Source organism: Sus scrofa, chromosome 6 (genome assembly GCF_054392235.1).
Source record: "Sus scrofa isolate SSC_HxYL_T2T_F1_AM1 chromosome 6, Sscrofa_HxYL_maternal_Yorkshire_Landrace_v2.0, whole genome shotgun sequence".
In the NCBI taxonomy this organism is placed as follows: Eukaryota; Metazoa; Chordata; class Mammalia; order Artiodactyla; family Suidae; genus Sus; species Sus scrofa.
The window spans coordinates 81,602,385-81,624,640 of NC_139388.1; the positions used below are offsets into that span (position 1 = coordinate 81,602,385).

At 54.6% G+C, this 22,256-nt stretch overlaps 1 protein-coding gene across 9 annotated transcripts in view; it reads left to right on the forward strand.

The window, feature by feature from the left end:
- The first annotated feature begins 8,952 nt into the window (after positions 1 to 8,952).
- Positions 8,953 to 22,256, forward strand: part of PAX7 (paired box 7) — a 107,672-nt gene continuing 94,368 nt past the window's right edge. For 3 of the 9 annotated variants that reach the window (XR_014807157.1, XR_014807154.1, XM_021095460.2), the window contains exons 1-4: positions 8,953 to 9,107; positions 11,657 to 11,892; positions 12,436 to 12,565; positions 13,471 to 13,599. Coding sequence is in view for 4 of the 9 variants with exons in the window: in XM_021095460.2 (XP_020951119.1) it covers positions 9,023 to 9,107; positions 11,657 to 11,892; positions 12,436 to 12,565; positions 13,471 to 13,599 (580 nt within the window). In the remaining 5 variants the exon portion in view is untranslated. Of the gene's footprint in view, positions 9,108 to 11,656; positions 11,893 to 12,435; positions 12,566 to 13,464; positions 13,600 to 22,256 lie in introns of all 9 variants that reach the window. The other 6 variants (XR_014807155.1, XM_021095458.2, XR_014807156.1 and 3 more) reach the window with 3 other exon arrangements.

Consider the following 22,256-nt stretch of genomic DNA (forward strand, 5'->3'; position numbering starts at 1 on the left):
CACAATGGAACTCCCTCTTTCCTCCTCTCTCGTAAGGACCCCTCTGATGGCAGAGAACCTTCCCAGATAACCCAGGATAACCTCCCCTCTCAAGATGCTTAACTGAGTCCCATTTGCAGACACTCTTTTTGATTTGAAGGTAACATTTACAGATTCTAAGGATTAGGACCTGTTATCTTTGGGGGCTATGATTCAGCCTCCTTCAGCATGTATAGAAATGATACACAGCTAATTTGTAACTGTGGTTTCTTCTGGGCAGGGGGAAGAAAAAGGGGATGATGCTGGGAAGGCGTGCATGACGGTATCAGCTGTGTCTGCAGGTGCTCATTCTATTATGTCTGTGTGAAATTTTGCGGGTAGCTGCGTCCACAGCATGTGGAAGTTCCCAAGCCAGGGATCGAACATATGCCACACCAGTGGCGCAAGCTGCTGCAGTGACAATGTTGGATCTTTAACCCACTGCACCACAGAAGAACACCTGTGTGAAATATTTAATTTTTTAAAAAAAATTGAAGCCCTACCACCTCCTAGCAGTGTGATCCTGGGCAATTTATTCCACATTTCTGGACCTTCATCTGCTCCCCTATAATATGAAGATACTGATACCTACTTCATGGATGTGTGGGAGCCTTCAATAGCATAATGTTGATAAAGTGCCTAGCAGGTGTCTGACGCATCGTAAGTATCAAGTAACCATTATTATTATTGTCATTGCCTTTCTGAACCTGAGAAGCATTTTTACAGCACAGGAGTGCACAGATGTGCACGTGCGTGTATGCATGCCACGCGCGCGCACACACACACACACGCACACACACACTTCCTAAGCGAGAGAAATAAGTTTTTCTGCTCCAAGCCCTGGTTTCTGAAACTCAGCATTGTGGGGCCGGGGAGCGGGGGGCAGGCGAGCTGAAAACTACAGTGGTGGAAGCGGGGGGGAGCCCCTTTGCAAAGGCACTTTTTGATCTGCTCTAACTGCCACTATAGAGAATTAGATGGAATTCATTTTTATGATGAAGGAATTAATGGTTATGGAGAGAATCAGGTTCAGGTGGAAGACTTGAATCCAAAGAAGGGAATAAAGCCTTGAAATTCAAATGAAAAATTATTATATAAGCATAAAGGAAACCTATTTTACACCTGTAAGACTAAATGTATAAATATGAACCAACTGCTCCCTCTGGGAAATGGGGATTGTGCTTTTAATTCACCTAGACAAATATGCAGGGCACTCTCCCTGCTACCGATACATTCCAATGAAGACCTGGTACCCGCCCTGGGCTCCCGAGTACCCCTCACACTGGGCACCTCCTCCCTCTGGCTAGGTACTTTCTGGCTTCCCCAGAGCCCCCAGGAGGGAGCTGAGCTTCTGAACCTGCAAACTCCTCAGACAAGAGCCTCTCAAATGTTCTTCCCAACTCTGGTGCTGGCATTCCGTCCTCCACCCTCCCTCACCCTGACAGACTCCCATAGCAGGACTTACTATCCTACGGTCGTCAGGATGTTTCGGCTTCACTCATTCTTTCAACTGCATCTTCTGAACACCTGCCATGCACCTGTACTCAGCGCTGGCGATTCTCAGGTTTACGAAAGGGGAAACGGAGGCAGCAAGGGAAGAAATGGGAGTAGGAAAAAGGGCAGCCTTTGGAATCAAGGAGGCCTAAGTTAAAATCCCTCCCTCACCACCAGATAGCTCTTGGACCAGTCTCAGTTTAACTTTGAACCTCCCTGAGTCTGTTTTCCCTGCTATAAAGCACAGATGCTAAAATCGACCACCCAGAGTGGTTTTGAGATTAAACAGGCTTGTCTGAACACCTGGCATGGGCTTGGCATTCAAAAATGCTAGTTACTGGAGTTCCCGTCACGGTGCAGCAGAAATGAACATGACTAGGAACCATGAGGTTGTGGGTTCGATCCCTGGCCTCACTCAGTGGGTCAAGGATCTGGCGCTGCCATGAGCTGTGGTGTAGTTCACAGATGCACCTAGGATCCCGCATTGCTGTGGCTGTGGCTGTGGTTGTGGCAGGTAGCTGTATCTCCGATCGAACCCCTAACCTGAGAACCTCCATATGCCATGGGTGTGGCCCTAAAAAGGAAAAAAAAAAGTTATTAATATTGGTGCCCAAAGTCAAAGAGTAACATGATCATTCAACTTAGCCCTTTCTTGAGCACCCTCTGTGGCTTAGTTCAGCCCTAGAAGAGCAGAGGTGAATACAAAAGGCACCCAGTGGCCAACTATACAGAGGAAGCAGGAAGCAAGGGAGCCAGCATGCACTGAGTGCCAACTGCAGACAAAACACGAGCCTAGGTGTTTGCATCCAGCTCACCGCTGCTATTTAATATGGTACAAATAAGCCATATTTTGAGCTCCATTTGAGCATCTTTCTCTGCGTATATATGGTTATTCACCTTCCCCATGCTCCAAAAGAATTGAGAAAGTCGTAGCACACTGAAGGCATGTCAGGGCTGCTTAGAGATCACTGGCCTCACGAGATCCAAGCCCAGGTCACCCAGGCTTTTGCCCAAGGCCAGATATCCTGCTTGGGCTAGAATCATTCATCCATCCATCCATCCATTCAATGACTATTTATTGAAGATCTATTAGGGAATTTAGGTGACAGAAGTGAATACGCAGAACCAGTGATTCCAGGATGGAGGAGGGGGCTTCCCAAGGAGAGGTGGACCCAATTCCATCGGCTTCCTCTTCGCAGCAAGCTCATCTGACGTAGGGACCTGGCAGTGTTTGATCTTTGCATCCTCATTCCTAGTCCCCCCATCCCCCAAAAGCCTGGGGGCCTGGAGGGAAAGTTCTGGGCTTGTGGGCCTCCCTGGAATGCTTGCAGAGCCGCAAGCTCCGGCCAGGCGGAGCTGGACGCCACCACCCCTCTTCAATTTGTTTAATGAAAATGCTTTACCGGTTCCATAGATGCTCAGCTGTGATAAGGTAATTGTCCGAGAGAGGTCTACAACCCATTAACGCTGGACGCAGTGCAAATTGAACTTGGAGAAGTGATCTAAAGGGACCGGAGGAGGCAGCCTGGCGCGATCAACACTCGGTCTTTTGTTCAGGCTGCTGGGAGCTTGGGAGGAGTTTCTTTCCTCCCCAGGCCCCAATCGTTCCAGCAAACGGAGATTTCTGCTGCATGCACACCTCCACCTCTTCAGATCTGCATGTGCTCACACACACACACGCACAGGTACAGACACACGCATGTGCTCTCATACACTCTGAGACCGAAATCCACGGGCTCACAGTCTCCTATCTTCTTACAAACACACTCCCATAAGCTGTCACCTCCATCCCACCCCATTCCCCTTAGGCCACCAGACCAGATTGAGGGGGCATTCCCTTATTCCTGGGGAGGCCCTTTCCCACACTAAAAATGGAAAGGAGTGAGGGAGTATTAGGCAGAGGGAAGGTTTTTACAGATATTGGGGAACACGCTGTAAAAATGGCCTTGACTGCATTTCTGAAAGCCAGTGGGAAAGCAGGCAGCAAGGCAGGGAGGTCCACCGGAGCAGAAGAGATGGAGGAAGAGGAGGAGGAGGAGGAAGAGGAGGAGGGGGGAGGAGGGGGAGGAAGGGAGGCTCCAGCTGTCATCCATATCAAGGTGAGTGACAGGGAGTTCCCGTCGGGCTGAGTGGTTAATGAATCAGAGTAGGAACCATAAGGTTGCGGGTTCGATCCCTGGTCTCACTCAGTGGGTTAAGGATCCGGTGTTGCCATGATCTGGGCTGTAGGTGGCAGACGCGGCTAGGATCCCGCATGGCTGTGGCTGCAGCATAGAACAGCAGACCAGCAGTTACAGCTCCAATTTGACCCCTAGCCTGGGACCCCCCATATGCCGCGCGTGCGGCCCTAAAAAGACAAAAACAAAAAACAAAAAAACAAAAACAAAAAAAACCAAGGTGAGTGACAGAGGCATCTTGGCCCCTCTAGTCTCCAGACTTAATGTCTTTATTTCCAGAACTTGAGGAGGTAAGAGGTTCCCAGGACCAGTCTGAGAAGGAGGAGAAAGAAGAGGTGGATAGGGAGGAGGAAGGGAAGGAAGAGGGGAAGGAAAAAGAAGAGAAAAGGGACTAGGTGGCGAGAGGGAGAAGGAGGAAGGGAGAAGAGGAGGACGGAGGGGCTGGAGGAAGAATGGAGGGAGGAGCCCTCGGAGATCCTGTTTAGCAGTGGGCCTGGGAGAAGGCTGTTATGATTATCGTCGTTGTTATTTGCTTTGGGAACTGAAATCCAAAGCATTCTATTTTATTTTTGAAGAAAATGAAAGTGTCAGGCAGGAAAACATCTCCGTTTTCCCTCTCTTTGCTATTTGGGTTTGGGCAAATATTTCAAGGTCACTTTTAGAAGAGTGCTACTTCTTTTAAGAGGAAAAAATAAAAGATTGCAGGGTGTGTGGGGGGGAGAAAAGGTGTTCTTTCTCCAGGATGCCTCTTCGAATACGGCACTGAGGGCGGGCGGGAGGCATCCGGAACCTGGAGCGAGCCTCCGAGGGTCCTTTGTTCCCAGATATTCCCCTTCTCTCCCCACCCCCATGCCCACCCCCTCCTCTCTCATTATCAAACATTTGAAGACTGAATAATTCCATTTGTCGATGTCTTTGGCCAGAGCCTCTGAAAATGCAAAAGGCCCCGCTGAAATCAAAACCCCTGGTTTTCAAGGTGGATTTATCACCCTTTAAAGGAAGATTTATTGGGTAATCGCTTTCAAAAAGTGCTCATCGCACAGGGATCTGAAAGAAAGGGTGTCCTCTCCCGTGGGGCCCCAGAAAAGGAGCCCCACAGCCACCACGGGCCTCCCGCTTCCCAAATGACACCATCCGTTCCTGTCAGAGAAAGGCCACCGTCCCCAGCTGAAATCAACACAGGGGCTTGCTCCTGACCCTCAGGCCTACGTCCTTCTTTCCCATGCTGATTGAGTTTGGAGGGTCCCTTTTGGAAACGTGGGGTAAAGAATTCCTCTCTTTAGCTTTGTTGTGGCCCTGTTGTGGGGGTCCATCTCAGGCCAGACTGGGAGAGGTGGCGGGAGGTAGGGTTGATTGTGCAAACCTGAGGGCACTAGGTTGGGAATCAGGCGGTGCTGGGCCTGGACAATCTCTTTTTGAGAGTTTGAGGCAGATGCCAAACAGAGGAGGGTCCCTTTCCAAAGGTCTCTGTCCAACCCCCTCTGACCGAAGGGCTCCCCCAGGGATTCAGGTCTGACTGAGTTACAGCCCAGAGAGCCGTGGAGGCCCGCACATACCTTAGGAAACCATGGTGATGGGGATGCTGTAGATGAGATGGACAGAGCAGGGACATTGCTGGGGAGAAGTCAGAAAGGCAAAGAGGAAACAAGAGCGCCTGGATGAAAGGAGAGATGGAGGAGCTCATGGGACAGACTGAAGGGGGGGCGGGCAGGGAGGGACAGATGACAGAGAAAGGGAGAGAGGAGGAGAGGGAGAAAGAAAAGGGGAGAGAGACAGAGAGGTTGGAGGGAGGGGCGGAAGGGAAAACTTTCCCAGCCACATCCAGCCCTACACACACAATCTCCCTTACAGCAGCCACTGGGGGGTGATTCATGTCTGTACCTGGAGTGAGTGGAGCAAAGGGGTTAGCAGAGGGAACTGAGAGGAGAGGGAAAGAGCCCCCCCTTCCAGCTGGAGCCACCCCAGCTCCCAGGTGAACCCCCCTTTCCCTGCTGGATGTGAAATTGCCATTTCACCCCGCCACACTTCTTAATTGTTGCAAAAATCATTTGTGAAATTGGTCTCCAACAGGCGAGGACCGCCACGCTCATTCCGACAGACCCCCCCCCACCCCGCCCCCGGCCGCCTTCCTCCCCCTCCGCCTGCCCCGCGGGAGCCCCTGAAATCCCCCAGCCAGGGAAACGCAGGGTCGGCGCCGCCAGCACAGGGTTTAGGGGAGTCCGCTCCAGGTCTCCCTCACGACTGGACCTGCTGCTCTGAGTCTTCTGCAGCTGTGGAGGGCAGGGATCATGCCAAGGGTTAGGTGGCCCCTAGCCCGTCGCCTGGGGTTCCAGTGTCCCTGGCAGCAGCCGGCCAGTGGCCCTGAGCCGAGAAGTCCGGCTGAGCCCCACTGGGCTCGGGAGAAAAGTGCGTACTGGCAGCCAAGAGTGGGAGGGGGACTGGGTCCTGAGCAGCCATGCCCCCGCACCCCCGAGGGCTTCCCTTGCCCAGGAATTGACCAAGTCACAGCTCACAGCTTCTCGATGAGCGCTTAGAGCCATGCTCAAGCAAAGAGGAAGCCACTCCAAAAACCTAAACGCAGACCCAGACTCTCGCTGAGACGCACACACTTAACTCAGCCTGATGCACAACTGACTGCAGACCTGCACACAAACCCACCTTCACCTGAACACACAGACGTATCATATTTGCACACACAAACACACTGGCCCGTTCCACCCAAAGAGAAGAGGCACCTTTAATCCTTCCTTGCCAGGAGGGAAAGTAGTGATGAATGAGTGAACAAATGAATGAACTATGTGTGTGTGTGTGTGTGTGTGTATTACACGCCTATGTCAGTGCCACCTCTGGAGGTCAAGGCAGGCCAGACCCTCCAGCCAGACGAGATATAAAGGGATTCAAGTCTGGATTCATTCTCGCCAGGCACACACAGTGGGGTTTAAAACTTCATCTTCCAATCTCTCTTGGGGGCACTGGATAGAGCACCTCCAAAACATCAAAGGGTCCCAGAAAACCTGGCAGGGTCCCTATAACTCAGGCAGCCTGGCACCGTGTTTTGGAAAAGGAGTGTCCCTTCTAAAACTACTTGCCCCCCACACCCCATTCTGGAGCCACTGGGGGGCATGAGTTTAATAGCTTTTCAACAGGCCCCCGTTTCCAGAAGGGCTCCCCCTGCCCTGAGCCACTGGGATCAGGGCAGGGGAGCGGGAGTCTGTCACACGCTGAGAAGGGCAAAGGTCACAGGTGAGGAAAAGGGAGGGGAGAGGGGCACACTGGGGCCAGCCTGAGGAGAGCCCCCAGGCCTAGAAGAGGCTGACCCCAGCCCGGGGAGAGGGCGGGCAGGGGGCAGGCTGGGGGGGTGGGGGCGAGTTGGAGGGCTGGGTTTATTTTATTGTATTTTGCCTCCAGCACTGGGCCGGAGACACTCTTTCCCGGGGGAGACAAAAGACCTGCAGTCGTGGCGTCCTGCCCCGCTGGGAGGGCGTTTCACCCCCGGACTCGGTATCCCCAGGCAGAGGCGTCTGGTCACTCAGGCCCAGGAAAGCGAGAGAGTTGGGGGGGTGCTCAGAATTGCTGGACCTCTCATCACCCCACCCCCACTCCTCACCGATTAATGGGGACTCTTTCCCTCAAATCCACTGGTGGTGGAGGGACTCAGAATTGAGCTCAGGGTGGTGCCAAGTCCTGCCCACTCTGTGCCTCCCACTCCTCACCCCTTTTGACTCCCAGATCCTGGGCACCCACTTGTTTCGACCTCAGGGCACCAGACTACCTGCTGGAGAGGGGCTCTGGGTGTGAGTTGGGGGCTTGAAGAGGAGCACGTGTTTAGTCCTGGCTAGGGGTGGGTGAGGGGCAGGGGCTGGAAGAGGAGGAAGAGGTGGGTCCCTAACACTCAGGCAGACCCAGTTTTCTAAAAAGCACTAGACCGGCAGTCTTTCTGGGCTACTCAGAGCTGCAGGAGGCCGGGCAAGAACGAGACACTGGAGCTCAGAGGCTATCTCACAGGAAAAGTCATAAACCTGTCCCTTGAAGTCACCTAAGCCAATTCCCAGTGGGCCCCACTCGCAGAAATTTCAGAGGGCATCAGTGAGATGAGGGAGAAGAGTGAAACACAGCGGACTCTGACTCTGGGAGGCTAGAGAAGAGGCAAGAATTCAAGAGAGGCAGACAGTCAGGCATTCCCATGCAGCCGGGCTGCGGAGATGGGCCTTGGGCCACCGTGGGCTGGGGACTCCGGGGGTCCGGGAGGCCCATTCCTCAAAGGCAGGCACTGGCACTGAGTTGGCCCCCTTCCCCTTCTCCCTCCTTCTCCAACCCCCAAGCCCCGCCTTTGCTCCTCTGTTTTAACGGGCAGTTCAAATTCTCCCCCAAAAGCGAGGTGAGCCGGGGATTAGGAAAGAGGAAAAAAAAAATATATTCGTTGGAGATTTCTTTTCGTTATTGGTCCTCGGCTCCCTTCCGCCCTGGCCCCCTTCCCTCCTCATGAATAAAAGAAAAGTCCGAACCTATCAGATCTCGTTTGCTGCCCCCTCCTCCTCCTCCTCCTCCTCCTCCTCCGCGCACTGCAGTGAGCACTTTTGCACAACTTACCCAGCAGATCACTCGCCCCCTCGCTCTCCCTCTTCTCTTCTCAACCCCGTCACCCTTGTCGCCTCCCCTCAAGCCCCGAAACCCGAGAGGCACCTTCTTCCCTCCCCAAGTCTTCTGGGTGGGGGGGTGGGGGTGAACGCCGGTGTGTAAGGGAGTAGCGAGTGTGGTCGGGGAAAGAAGGCGTGGAGAGGAGTCAGAGTGGAGAGGGAGGGAGGGGAGCGAGAGCGAGAGAATAAATATATAAATAAATACGAGAAAGAAATCCACTCCGCAGCCTCTCGGCTCAGAAACTTTGGCCCGGAGCGCGAGAGCGCGTCGCTCGCCAGTCCGAGGCTGGGGGTCCTGACTCCGGGTGCGTCCCCCCGGCCCCGCTCGGCGACCCGGCCTGGTCTCCCGCTCCTGCCCGGCGCATCCGCCCGCTCAACTTGGGGCCGAGCGGAGCTGGCAGAGACGGCCTTGGGGTTGGAGTGTTTGTTTGTTTGAACTTCCTTGTCGCCACCTTCCCTCCCACCGCCCCAACCTCCGCCCCCACCTCACCCCCCTCCCCAGCTTCTGGACTCGACCGACTGCAGCCGGGGGTGGGGGGTGGGGGTAGAGAGTGTTTGCGGCGGGGAGGGGGAAGAGGTTTAAAAAAAAAAAAAGAAGAAATAGAAGAAGGAAAGAAAGAGATCGCAGCAGGGGTAAAGGGAGCGGACGGGAAGCGATTTTTGCAGACTCTGGATTCGTCCCCGGCGTGCGCGAGAATGGCGGCCCTGCCCGGCACCGTACCGAGGATGATGCGGCCGGCTCCCGGGCAGAACTATCCCCGCACGGGATTTCCTCTGGAAGGTAAGAGCGCCCGAGCTTGCCTTGCCTCCCTGCTCCGCCCGGACCTCGAGGTCCTTGGGGAGGTGGCGATCTCCACCGGGCCGGTGGCGGCACCAAAGACAGCAGAGAGGGTCCCCTTCGCTTCTGGTTCCCAGTCCAGGCGCTAGACCCGGGAAGTTTCTGGGATCGACACTTGTCCGGTTTCGCGTGGGTTTCACCCACCCGCGGCCTCAGTTCACAGGTCCTGGGTTCTGGCCTTTACCCGCAGGGCTGAACTCAGTGGATTTCGGCTCCTAGTCAATTTCAAGTCTTAGTGAATTTCAACTCATTCCACTATTTTCAGATACTTTTTCCTCTGCTACTTTCTCGGCTGTCTGCGGGCTTTCTACTCTTGTTCTGAACTGTTTTTGCCACCTTTGAGATGGTCTTCCAATCCCTTTTATTTCGAAATACCAACAATGTGTGATGTTTTCTATGTCTAACCTAAGAGCCTGCTTTTGGGGACTGGAAACAAACTAATCTGAAATAATAAATAGTAACAATTTACCCCCAAAACTTTCCACCTGGGCTTCAGAACTCTGGAACTCTCCTGGGGCAGACCTCAAGACAGCCAGAGGCCACCGAAATGATCAGACAAGGGGAAAGTGATAATTTTATAATGTGTCCTCCCTAGAAATCCAGCACCCTGGGGTGGGCAGAAAGGATGGGGCGGTGAACAGATTCCCGGCTGCAGAAAGGGCTGGCAGCGCACTGCCTCGACCCTTTCCTGTGTTTTTGTTTTGTTTTCTAACTAACAGAAGGCCATCAACCTGTCAAGTGAGGGATCACTTGGCTTCTGGGGGTAGGTAGCCCAGGTTGTTAGAGAGAAGTGGTTAGAGAGAAAGGTGCGACTTTTATTTTTTAATTACTCTTCTTATAATTGTATGAGCCCCTTGTGCTTAAGGAAAGAGAGAAGGTAGGGAGGGAATAGATGGGCGGACAGCCTGCGATCTGGGGAGGTTGGGGGGGGGTCCCCTCCGGCAGCTAGACGGGCGCGGGTCCCTGAATTAGACAGAGGCGAGGAAAGTGGCTCCGTGATCAAGTGCGCGCGAGCAGCCACGCAGGCGGGAGAGCGCACAAGCCCGGGGATTTGCCGTGGCACTCTCCTGTAGCGAATGCAAGTAAAACAGGCGGCCGAGGACGCGCGGCGGATTAGGACAATATTTGCCCAACATGACGGAGAATACTGAGGAGAGCCGAGCGCCGGTCGCTAAAGAGGCTCTTGAATATAAAGTTGGGCGCTTGAGAGCTCTCGAGCTGTAATGGCATATCCCGCCACGGAGACCGAGTGACTCTGACTTGGCGACGCACGATTTCTGATTAAATCCGAGGGTGGCTTCAGACACCTACTTTTACAAAAAGGGGTGGGGGCACCGGCAGAGTGAGGGAGGAGGCGGTAGGAACAGCTCAGCAACCAAGCCTGTTCTCGCCTCCTCCCTTCCAATTATACTGTCAGCTCCCTCCACTCGGGCGGCTGTGAAATCGTTCTAATCTGCCAGATCTCCGCAGCCGCTGAGTCCCCAAATTGGGGGGATCGAGGCTGGATTAGTGCACCGGTGGCCCCCAACCTTCTGGGAGGAAATTGTGTGGACTTTGCATTAAAGCTTCCCAGGCGCTCTCCTCTCCCCAGCACACACCCAGGGGAGCTTGTCTTCCTGGTTCCCAAAGGCACCCACTCTCAGAGACTCGGGCCCCTCTGTGTACCAGCCTCTCTGAATCTGCAGGGGCAGTTCATGAGTTTTGGGGGACAAGCGAGTATTAGATTTAGGAGCTTGCTGACAAGGGGGCATGTCCCCAAATCATCCCCAAACGAAATTAGAACTCTGAGAGGGGTTGGAAGGAAGGAGAATCCCTCAAGAGACAGGCAGTTGCTCCCAGAGGCGGCAACCAACGGCGCTATGTTGCCAGCCCCTCTGCTGTGCCTGTTCAATTATGGGCAGGACAGTCCTGCTGCTCAAGCCAGGGCTATAAATACTAGTAATCAACCAGTCCCTCTGGCCCCCCAATAGAATGGATCAATCTTGACCACTCGGAGCAGGAGACTGACCAGGTGGGCCACTTCTCACCCGTGACTGGCCTCTCTAAAAGGCAGGTGGACCTGCTGCCCGAGCTGAGTCCTGGGCACCAGAGAGCTATTGGTCCCAGAGTCTCCAGGCTCCACCAGACTCTATAGACTCTGCCCTCTCATCTCTGGCTCTCTTCTTCCCTTTCTCAGAGGCATTCCCCAAGTGTGTCCTCATTCCCTGTAGTGTGGTGGGACTGGGGACACGCATCCTCCGGGGGGGACTCTTGTCACCAGCCATGACCCCTCTCTTCATCCCTGCTGAACGTTTCCTTGGCTTCACGACAGTTTTTGTTTGTTTGTTTTTTCCCTCCATGACCTCTGACCTCCAAATGTGGGCAATTGATGGATCTGTCTCAGGGGTTTGGGGGCCCCCCAAAAAACTGGAGTCAAAGGGCTAAACGCAATGTCTCCTCTGGATCCTTACCCTATGCCTCTCTCTTTCCTCATCTTCCCTTCCCTTCTCCAGTGTCCACCCCGCTTGGCCAAGGCCGGGTCAATCAGCTTGGTGGGGTCTTCATCAATGGGCGACCCCTGCCCAACCACATCCGCCACAAGATAGTAGAGATGGCCCACCACGGCATCCGGCCCTGTGTCATCTCCCGCCAGCTGCGTGTCTCCCATGGCTGTGTCTCCAAGATCCTCTGCCGCTACCAAGAGACCGGGTCCATCCGGCCTGGGGCCATTGGAGGCAGCAAGCCCAGAGTGAGTGTCTTTACCACTGAGCTGGCAGCCAGCCTTCCCATAGTCGGGGGATCCTGGCTGTAGCCCCTCTCCCTACCCTGTGTCATCCAGTAGCATCGGGGTGTCTATAAGCTTCCTATGGGAAGTCCAGTGGGAGAGTGTTCCCACCACCAGCCATCCTCCATTATTTGAATTTCTCAGGCATGGGAATAACTGAGGTCCAGATTGCCCAAGACTTTGAGGCCAGTAAGTCCCTACGTCTGCCCAGACCCTCTATCACCATCCCAGCCCAGGGAAAATCAGTCTTGCCTGAAATAGTGAGGGGGTGTGGGGGGGTCCTAATTAGGTTTCTATGCTATTACCTTATTCCATATCTCCCCAGCCTGTCTGCCTTCCTGGGAGCCAGGAACAGGTTTCTTAAAAGGATGAAGCCAATCTCAGAACAGAGGCATGGTGACCAGAGCCACCAGCCTGGCCTGGGGCTCTTGGGAGGTTGATATTAAAAGTATCTCCCTCCCCCCACCCCATCTTTCCACTCCTCCTCTCCCACCTCCACCTCTGAAGCAGGTGGCGACTCCGGATGTGGAGAAAAAGATTGAGGAGTACAAGAGGGAGAACCCAGGCATGTTCAGCTGGGAGATCCGAGACCGGCTGCTGAAGGACGGGCACTGTGATCGCAGCACTGTGCCCTCAGGTGAGAAGGCAGCTGAGCCGGCAGAGCTTGCCAGGAATCGGGCCAGGGTTCAGGTCCTGGGGGGGAGGGGCGGGGGGGGGAGGATGGATGACTGGGGACTTGGAGAAAAGTTGGGGGGGAAAGAGCCCCAGTGCAGAGAGGGTGAGGGCACAGGAGGGAATCAAAACTGAAAGGAAGATGGGAAGAGGGAAGAAGGAAAGAGAAGTTGGGAAAGAAGGGTGGGGGGAGAAAGAAGAAAGGGAGGAGGAAGGGAGAGAGGAAGGAAGGGAGGATGGAGGGAGGGAGGGAGGAAGGAAGGGAGAAAATGGGCCAAAAGTTACCCTATAATGTTGGGTGATAAGGAAAGTTCCTTGGTGCCTCCTCAGAGAAGTGGCCTAGAGAGATGGGTCCATCCTAATACGGTAGCTTATAGGCTCCCAGGACCCCTTTCCCCAAGTCATCATTTCCATTCTGTTGCTGCCACCAGCCACCATAGGGTTCCAAATGTGGAGGCCCTGAACCTTGCTGTCTGTGAGAGGGAAAGAGACCTGAGCATAGATGTGTGCACCTGAGCACCCAAGCCCGCAGGACTGGGATGCACACCTGGGTGTGGGGACAGTAGCAGCAGGGGCTGGAGCGCCTGCAGGGAGGTCCTGGGAAGTGGGTATACTCCTAGAGGATATGATAGTGTAAAGCACGCGGGTGTGCAAGGATATGCATAAGAATGCCCTCGGTGGGTGCCTATGCTGCAGGTGTGATTCTCTACGTGGGTGACCATACTTGTGCCTCTCAGTTGGTATAGATCCCCCTGAGTGTGTTTTGGGGGAGAATGGGTTCCATGACTTCTCCCAGGGCCCCGGGCTGCTGCCATCCGCGGCCCCAACGACTTATATTCGCTCTTTTGCCTTTGAATTTCTGAGGTTTAGTGAGTTCGATTAGCCGCGTGCTCAGAATCAAGTTCGGGAAGAAAGAGGAGGACGACGAAGCGGACAAGAAGGAGGACGACAGCGAGAAGAAAGCCAAGCACAGCATCGATGGCATCTTGGGCGACAAAGGTAGGGAGCCGCCCCGGGGACCGGCGACGCCCGAGCCTGCGTCTCCCTGCGCGGTCAGGGTGCGGGCCAGTGGTTCTCTGCCGCCACCCGGACTGACGGCCAGAACTTTAGCGCCCGGCACAGCCCAGAGCCTCTGGGGTGAGCGGAGAGCGCCCCCTTGGTGCGCCCCGGTATGGGGCTGGGCGCCGGCAGAGCGGGACTCAGATGGCTTCTGTGTCCCCAGGGAGCCCGTGGCAGGTCAGCGCTCGGAGCCCCGCGGACTGCGCCCCCCGGCGCGCCTGCCCTAGCCCAGGACTCCAGGCCGTGTGTTCTCCTCTGGAGCTGGTGTTTTGGCTGCTAGTCCTGATGTCGATCTATTATTTATGGGAAACTTGGGCAAAGGGGCGGGGGACGAGGAAGGAGGAGCCGGCCGGCGGCTCCCTAAATGAATTTGTTAACCAGACCCGCACACGCTCTCTAAACGGTCCCTTGAAACCCCGCCTGACAGTTGACTGACCGCTGCAATCAATAAAAATTAGCGAGGACCGCGTGGGCCGCCGCCTAATTCTCAGTCTGGCGGTGCCAGGGCCAAACCGACACAGCTCGGAGGCAGTAGGCAGGGCGGGGGTGCCCAAGGGTGCACTTTTTAGGTGCTTTCCTCTTGGGCAGGCTACCAGCGGGGGCCAGGAGTTAAGGCCAAGTTCCCAGACGCCCAGGGTCAGAGGATCCCAGAGCAGGGGTGGGGGCTGGTGCCAGGCCGGCCGGGGGAGAGATTGGAGCTCCACACACCCTCTGCCGGCTTTTAGCAGGGCTGCCAACGCAGGCTGGAGTCTGAACCCCGTGCCCTGCTTTTTCTCCAGATCACCCAAGGCGAGGCATTTATCTTTCAAGCGCCTGCACGCCCAGGAGAGGGGCTTGTGCTTTTGTTTACTGACAAGGGAAGTTTCAGGAGAAGGGAAAGTCGTTCCCAGTTAGCCCTCCCCTGGCAAGTCTCTTTGAGGCTTGGTAAGTGCGTGTCAAGGGGGGACATGGGAAAAGAACTAGAAACGGAAGACCCAGAGTCACAAAGACGGGACCGGGAAAACAGGCTAAGCTCCCAGACAGACATGTGGGGAGGCGGCAGGCAGACAGGAAAGGCAGGGGCCATTATAACCAGCAAAGAAGAAGAAGAAGAAAAAAAGTGGCCTTGAAAAAAAGTGGGGGAAACTTGTAAAAAGCACATTTTGTTTGAGTTTCCTACCAGGGGGTTCTCAAGTACACCTCTCCTCATCTCCCTAGAACTCCCAGGCCAGTTCTCCCTGCAGTTTTCAGGAGTCTCTCCCAACCTTGAAGATGAACTTCACAGACAAAGCCCGCTTCCAAAGACAACTCCCAGTGAGGCCCAGCCCCCACAAGCTTGGGCCGAGGGGGGAAGGATGGAGGGGGGAGCAGGGGTGGCCCAGTGTGAGAGCAGCCCGAAGCTGGGGAAGGGGCGGGCTATTGACATTCTGGGCCCCAAGTGGAGCCCAGTCCCACAGGGGACAAAAGGGCAGGGAAGAAAGGGAGCAGAGCTGTGCCTGGCATCCCGCTGTGCCGGGGCTGCCATAGGGCCTCGGGTCTGCAGCAGGAAGCGGCCCTGTGCTGCCAAGTAGCCTCTGGCTTCGCTGAGACAGTCCAGAGCCCGGGAATCCCCGTAGGGGGACCCACGCCTCACTGCAGTTCGGTTGGGAAAGGGACCTAGTTGGACTTGTTTTTGTGGGTTGAGGGGGACAGAGAACTTGAATAATCTTTCCTGGCCAAGTACGGCAGAGCAGACACAGCTTCTGAGAGGTACCCAGGGAGAAGCAAAGGAGGGTGGGTTTTATGCAGAAAGACTTTAAGTGTATGCGCGTGCGCGCGAGCCTGGTGGGGGTATGTCCATTTCAGTCTGTAAGAGAGATAAATTTCTTCTGAGAAAGAAGGAAAGGAAGAGGAGAGCAAGTTTGGGTGGTTTGGAGATAGATCCCTCTGGCTCAGAGGAGTCCAGGGGTTTCCCACGCTAATCTGGGCTCACAAAACGCGCTGACAGGCAGCTTCGCTGGACAGAGGTTTTCCCTGCAGTAGAGAGAACCCGGAAGCTCCAAGTGTCCCCAGGGTTTAACGAGGAGGCTGGCAGTGCCAGCTGGGGAGGCTGGATCTGGAGAGGAGTTGCAGAAATGAAATGAAAGCGGCGGCTCTGGTGTCCCAAAAGCCCGGTGGTTTTTGAGTGACAGTGGGGCATGTTGGGCCCTGTGACTGGGGGCTGGATGACCCATGTAAGCGCATGTGTCTCTCGGTGTGGCTGTTCGCCACGGGCCTTCGGATTGGAGTGCCGTGGGTTGTATTGGGGCTCGGGGGAGTCTGTGTGGACATGCAGTGTGATTATAGATGGGAGCGGATGGGCCGAATGACAGTGGGGATGAGAGAGGGTTGTCTTTCTGTCTATGGACAAATGGTATCAGCTCCAGATTCAGGTACCTTGGTCAGTGGCGAGCCTCCCCATAAAACCACACAGCTGGCACCTCTCCTCCCTCTCCCAGGCCCGGGATGTCAGTTTCATGGCCAAGTTAAAGGTGAGAAGACCTCCCATCCTTCACCCCAGTGGTCCAGGTGGGGAGAGGCCAAGATACCCCCTGGGCAGAGCAGGAGGAAGGCTGCACACCCACAAACTTTGTTTTGGCTTCTCGCGCTTGACAAATGCTTTCTCTGGGGGTTGCCCCTCTCATGGCGGGGAGCCACCGAAGAAGGGGTTTAAGAGCTCTCTTCTTTAAGCGCTAAAGAGAGATCCCTCCCTGAGTCCGTTTTTTCCTATCGTCCGCTTGGCATTTAATAATGTTAAGACTTATTAGAGCTGGTAATGAAAACTGGGACTGCTGAATAGGAAACTGTGTTGGAGAGGGGTGTAATAGCTTCCAGGCATGGTAAGAAACTATTTATCCGCAATCAGGCCTCACTCTCAGAGTTTGAAGCACAAACGTTAAGTTGAAGGGTTTTAAAGCAGATTAAATTGAGCTTTTATTTCTGTGCACTTTCATCTCTGAACAGCTCACTCCTGCTCCCCTTGGGCTGATATTCATGAGGCTGTTCATATTTTTTTTTTTCTCTTATCCTTGTTAAGGCTGAGTTATTAGGGTTGTTGGTTGTGAGGATTCTCAGACTGATGTGGTTGGGGGGCTCCGGCCAGGCTCTGCACACCTGGAAAAGGAAATGGACAGTTCCTTTGCCCTCATCCACTTACACCCTTTTCTCCTCACCCCTTCTCCCAGGATCAGGGGCGAGACAGGCAGGGACCCAAGTGGGAAAGTGTTTGAGGAGACATGGAAAGAAAAAGATTTTCCCAACCTGAACCCAGAGAGACTCTTGTGGGAAATTTGATAGGGGTTTGCAAAGAGTCAGACCATTCCACCGAGGGAGTGGAGGGAGGGAGCGTGAGGAAATAAGCAATCATTTCAAAAAGCGGTAACAACAGTCATAAATAGTAAGAGCAGCAAAGCCTCTTGCATCTGAGGATGCCCAAGTTTGGGCTGAAACTGACCAGATCAGACCACATTGGTCTCAAGGGTAGAAAATCCAGCTGGGTCACGATATGAAATAAGGGGAGAAAGTCACAAGATTAAAAAGAAGAAGAGTGTGCATTTTCCTGGGGTGGGGGAGCGATGGGGTAAAAGTGGCAATGTCTAAGTCCCTCTGAGAATTTGCTGACTACTGGGTATGAAAGACTGTCTGAGATGGGGGCCAAGGATGTTTGTGTATGTGTGCGCGCGGGCGTGTGGTAGATTTGTGTCTTTGAATTTTTCCTTAATTTATCTTTAAAGCGGCAAACTTACAGGTGTGGAGTGGGAAATGACGGAGAAGGATCGGAAAGGAGGGGAGAGCCCGAAGTGTCGGTTTTAGACACTTGTAAAAGGAGGTGGGAAACAATTTAATTTGGCAGCAGCGATAGCTGCTAATGCGGTTTTCGGTCGTTTGCTACACTGGAGGAAGCTGTTTTGATTGTGTGTACAAGGACCTGCCAAATTTAATTAGGCTCCGGGGGAGCGAATGAATAGGGGAAGGGGGGCACGGGCTCCCCTCAGCCCACAACGTTTTTTCGGCTTCACACCTGGAAGGGGCATTGTTTACTGGATAGATGGTGACGGCCGAAGACGAGGGGAACGGCCCCCAGGGAGAGGGACCTTGGAAGAGGGAGCGGGAGGGGTCGAAGATAGTCCATTTATCAAGAAACAATCTGCATTGATTTAAACCAACAAGTTCCCTCGTCTGTAAATGTGTGTTTAGAGAAAGGTAATTGACACTCCACCAAATCAAAGGATTACCCCGGGTTGGCAATCTAATCAAACAGAGTCCAGGCGGGATTTGAGGCTGTTCAGAGTGGGATCAGCTTCGCATAATGGGGGCTCGGAGGAAGATGGGAGGGTGTCAGGCAATTCCCCGGCTTTAGGCAGCGCTCGGCGGTGGCTGTTCAGTGAAACCAGAGGGGGAGATGCGGGGGGGGGGGGGGGGGCGGGAAGAGCTCTGCTGAGCCGGGGTGGTAGGGGGATGGGGTGAGCAGAGAGGGGGTGTGCGGGGTGTGTAAGGGGGAGATCCCAGCGGAGGGGGCTCCGGGCGAGAAAGCGATCACACACTGGGCTGACAAGACTCCCCCTTTCTTTCCTCCATCCCCCCCAAACGAGGAAGGGAGACAGGGTGGAGGGAGCTGAGACTAACGAAGAACAACAATGAGATAACTATTACAAAGGCGAACACTGGCGCGTGCTCGCTCGCAGCCCCAGAACCCGCGGTAAATAAACAAAGTCGGCAAACTGTTTGCCAGATAAACTCGTGCCTAAATCGAGTGTGACGGGCAAGGAGAGAAGAGACAGAAGGAGATAAGGTTGGAGGGGGAATGAACGAACATAATCTAATAGAAGACATTTAGAAAACAAACTTTAAACAAGGGAAAACAGGCGAGCGGCGGGTAATTATCCGCCCCAGAGATCGAGGGACGCCTTCGGAGGGCTGCGGGTGGGGTTTCGGGGACTGGAGCCGCGGAAGGGCTGCGCGCTAGGAATTGGGGGGTGCCTTTGGGACTCCACAGGGAACCGGGAGAGGGTCCCTGGGGCACACAAGGGAAGGGCTAGTGTCCCAGATTGAGGTTCCCGAGCAGTCCCAGGCTCCCAAAAGCATTTCTAAATAAGATGGGGTCCCCCGCTGCGAGGGCGTGCGGGTTTTCTGTTCACCTCCCAGGCACGCACCGCCACACACGGGCAGTTTCCAGGCGTTTGTACCTAAAAGACTCGTGTGCACGGCACAGCCGTTAAAGGAATTAGATATTTACCAGTTTGAAATAAGCCTGGCTAAGAAGAAGAGAGAAGAGAGAGAGAGACACTGAAAAGATGAAGCTGGGGGAAGACTTCAAACGAATTCATCATTTGGAATGGTGGAGGGGAGATTTACCAGACAGTATTGGGAAGTTATTTAGATATTAATAACACATTTTCCTGAGGCGCGACCACGGCAGCCATCTGCGCTGCTCTCCGAGCTATTTGGCTGGGTGAAATATGGGCGTCTCAAATGTTGGGAAGAGATAACGCAATCAGGCTAACCCTGGTCCTAAGACGGCATCGCAGCGTTAAACCCGGATTAACCTCCCCCCTCCCACCCCCGCGGCCCCCTCCCCTTTCACAGCTTTCCAAATTTTTCAGTGGAATTTACATGGAAGGATTTAAAAGCACATATAACAGTAGCCTTAAAGCAGTAAGATGATTATTTGGGGCTTTTTTTTTTTTAAAGAATGTGTTTCTGAAAATGATTGTTGTCGCCCACTACATTTCTTATAAAAATATTATATGCAAACATATATATTTTTATATAGGGAAAGAGGACTGAGCAAATGAGATTTTCTTCCAGGTGGCCTCTTTGGAATTTCTATTTACCATCATCAGTAAAGTTGATGATGTTTCCTTCCTAATGGGCAGCCAAGGATATAAACATGAAATGTACAAGACTTCTGGCTCTGGCCCTGATGCCCCGAGACTAAACCAGACAGAACTCAGCACCACTTAACAGACAGTTTATGGTGAGGGGAAGCCTTCCTGCTACTAAGAACACAAAAGAGACACCCCAAAAGGGAGGCTCTCCAGGGGCTTTGGGGCCCTGATGGCCATGAGTGGGGGGGGGCACATTCCAGGAATTCCAGAAAAATCGCTTGTCTCCCACTCCCTCTCCAGACTAATGAGGTAATTAGGAAACCCAGTTGGGGATGGGGATGAGAGGGGATTGGAAGGGTGGGACAGCCCCCCTCCATTTTTTGCTGTCCTTCGCCTTTCTTCTTCTTTCCCCCTTCCCCCAATTCTGGCTGAAAGAGGAAAGGTGGAAATGGGGTCAGCGCTTTCTGACCTGCTCGGGAGCGATTGGCCCCGGCCGGGTCGGGCAGGGGGAGGGAGGGAACTCGCCTTCCCAAATCGAATCAAGGCAGAACGGTGACCTAAGGGGGAAACTTCCCCATTAGTAGATAGATCTCTCCAGAACTTCAAACAAAGTAGGGGGAAGGGAGAGGCGAGGCGGGGAGGGAGTCTGGAGAGAGCGCAAGGGGAACTAGGGGCGAGCAAAGAGGAGGGGCCTGAAGGAGGAAGAGAAGGGGTCGAGGGCAAAGGGGAGGTGGGGGCCAAAGGAAGGGGTGTAGGGAAGGGGACGGCAAAGGGGGGCGGCTGCCCTTGGAACTTTTGCCCCGAGGGAGAGGAAAAGCTTCGCAGCCGCCCGCAACCTACAAAGGGGTGAGGGGAAGCTGTGTGCACCCCGAATCACGCTCTGAAAAGGCCCCGAGGGCCTTCCAGGGCGCCTTGGGCGCTCGCGCCCGGCCCGCGGTTAGGCAGCTGAGTGCGGGTGGGTTGCCAGGGCCGGGGAGCCCTGCGAGCCTGCCGTGGATGAAGAGTCCGACTTCCCGGAGACTTCGGGTCAGCTCATGGATCTTTCCAAGACTCGGCCCTCCGGGCCCCGGGGGCGCCCTGGGCCTGAGCCCGGGTCGAGACCAAAGGAGGGATGGGCGGCGGCCGGGGCGACCCAGAGCCGCAGAGGGAGGAAGAGAGTCAGAAGGAGGATACGAGCGTCAGGAGGAAGAGAGTGCGCGTGCATGAGAAAATTCAGCGTGAGAAAGACCCCAGCGCGGGATCACAGAACCTGCCTAGAGCTTTCGAGGACGCAGAGCAGAGCGCAGGGGCCGAGGGAGGCGCAGAGCAGCAGGAGGAAAGACAAAGAGACGCAGAGCCACCGAAAGGCTGGCCTGGGACGGGCAGATCAGGAGAGACCGCGGGACCTGGAGACAGCCCGCGGGAGAGCGCGGGTGGAGAGGGCGAGCGCGCAAAGCCGGGCGACGGCGGGAGGCGGGCGAGCCGCTGTCGTCCTTTTGATCCTCCGCGGCTTCCTCTTATCAGAAGCGCTTTCGGTGACACCGGCACAAAGGCAGTTCATCATATTACAGCGCGGCCCGGCGGCTCGCTGCGATCCCGCCGCTTAATTAGAGGCGAGCGAGTCGGGCCGGCGGGGCGGGAGGGAGGCCGACCCCGAGGCGGGGCCCCCCCGACTCTGCGCTCCGACCCGGGTGCTGGAAAGGGGCCGGCCCGCGCGCCTGTCCCGGTTGGGACTGGGAGCGAAGGGGGGTGGAGAACCCTTATTCAGAGCGTCGCTAAATAAACAGCCCAGTCCCAACTAAAGTCCTGGGAGAGGGAGGTTCACCGCCTTCCGGTTTTTAGCAGCCACCCCTTCCAAGTTCCCAGCTTTGGCAAGGCAGGGGCGCGCAGGCCACCATCCCCACTCCCCGGCTTCCGTCGCCGCCGCTGCGGAGTGGAGGTGAGGATACAACACTGGTCGAACTGAAGGCTTCGTGCTGCTCTGGATCAAGTTCACACCCACCAGTTCCTGTGGGCTAAGTGTTCGAGTCACGCCTCCGGTGGCCTCCTCTCCCCATCTCCAGTGGAACCCAGTGGAACCCAGTGGGACCCAGTGGGAGGAATAAGGGAGGAGCAGAGTGCCCTTGGGTAGGCCGCCCCAACTCACTGGCGATGTAATCTGTAACGACTTTCTTAACCCCTCTGGGTCTCAGTTTCCTTCCACGGAAAACCAGAGAATTGGACTACGACAAAGATTCTTAGCCTTTTGGGAGACCCCAGACCCCCTGAGAATGGGATAAAAACCAAAGAAATTGGCCATTCACAGAAATTCGTAAGAAGAATTTTACAGACAGTATAAAGGGGTCTCTGCGCTTCTAGAGGCCTCAGCCTATTAAGAACTTCACATACACATGTTTTCTGGTGACTCCAGTATTCTTGAGGGAGCATCTGATTCCAGAAGCAGGAGTCAGGGAGGAGAAGACGGATGGCGGATGGGGCGGGGTGGGGGAAGTGGTGAGGCTGAGAGCCTGCCTTCTGTCTGTCCCTTGCTGCTTCCTGCGTGCTTTCCAAAACAGAGGCAGTGGAACCCAGCCTCTCATCCCCAATTCGATTTTGGAGCTTATTATATGCAGGAGATAAGCACCAAAATGCTGTGCTCCTTTTTTGTCAGAAAGAGAAAGAAGGAAAATAGAAAAGAGAGAGAAAGAGAGAGGGAGGGAGGGAAGAAAAGAAAAAAGAACAGAAAAAAAGGGGAAAAAAGACATTTTCTCAGGGTGTGAATTTCTTCATTCATTCTGTAAAAAAAAATTGTTG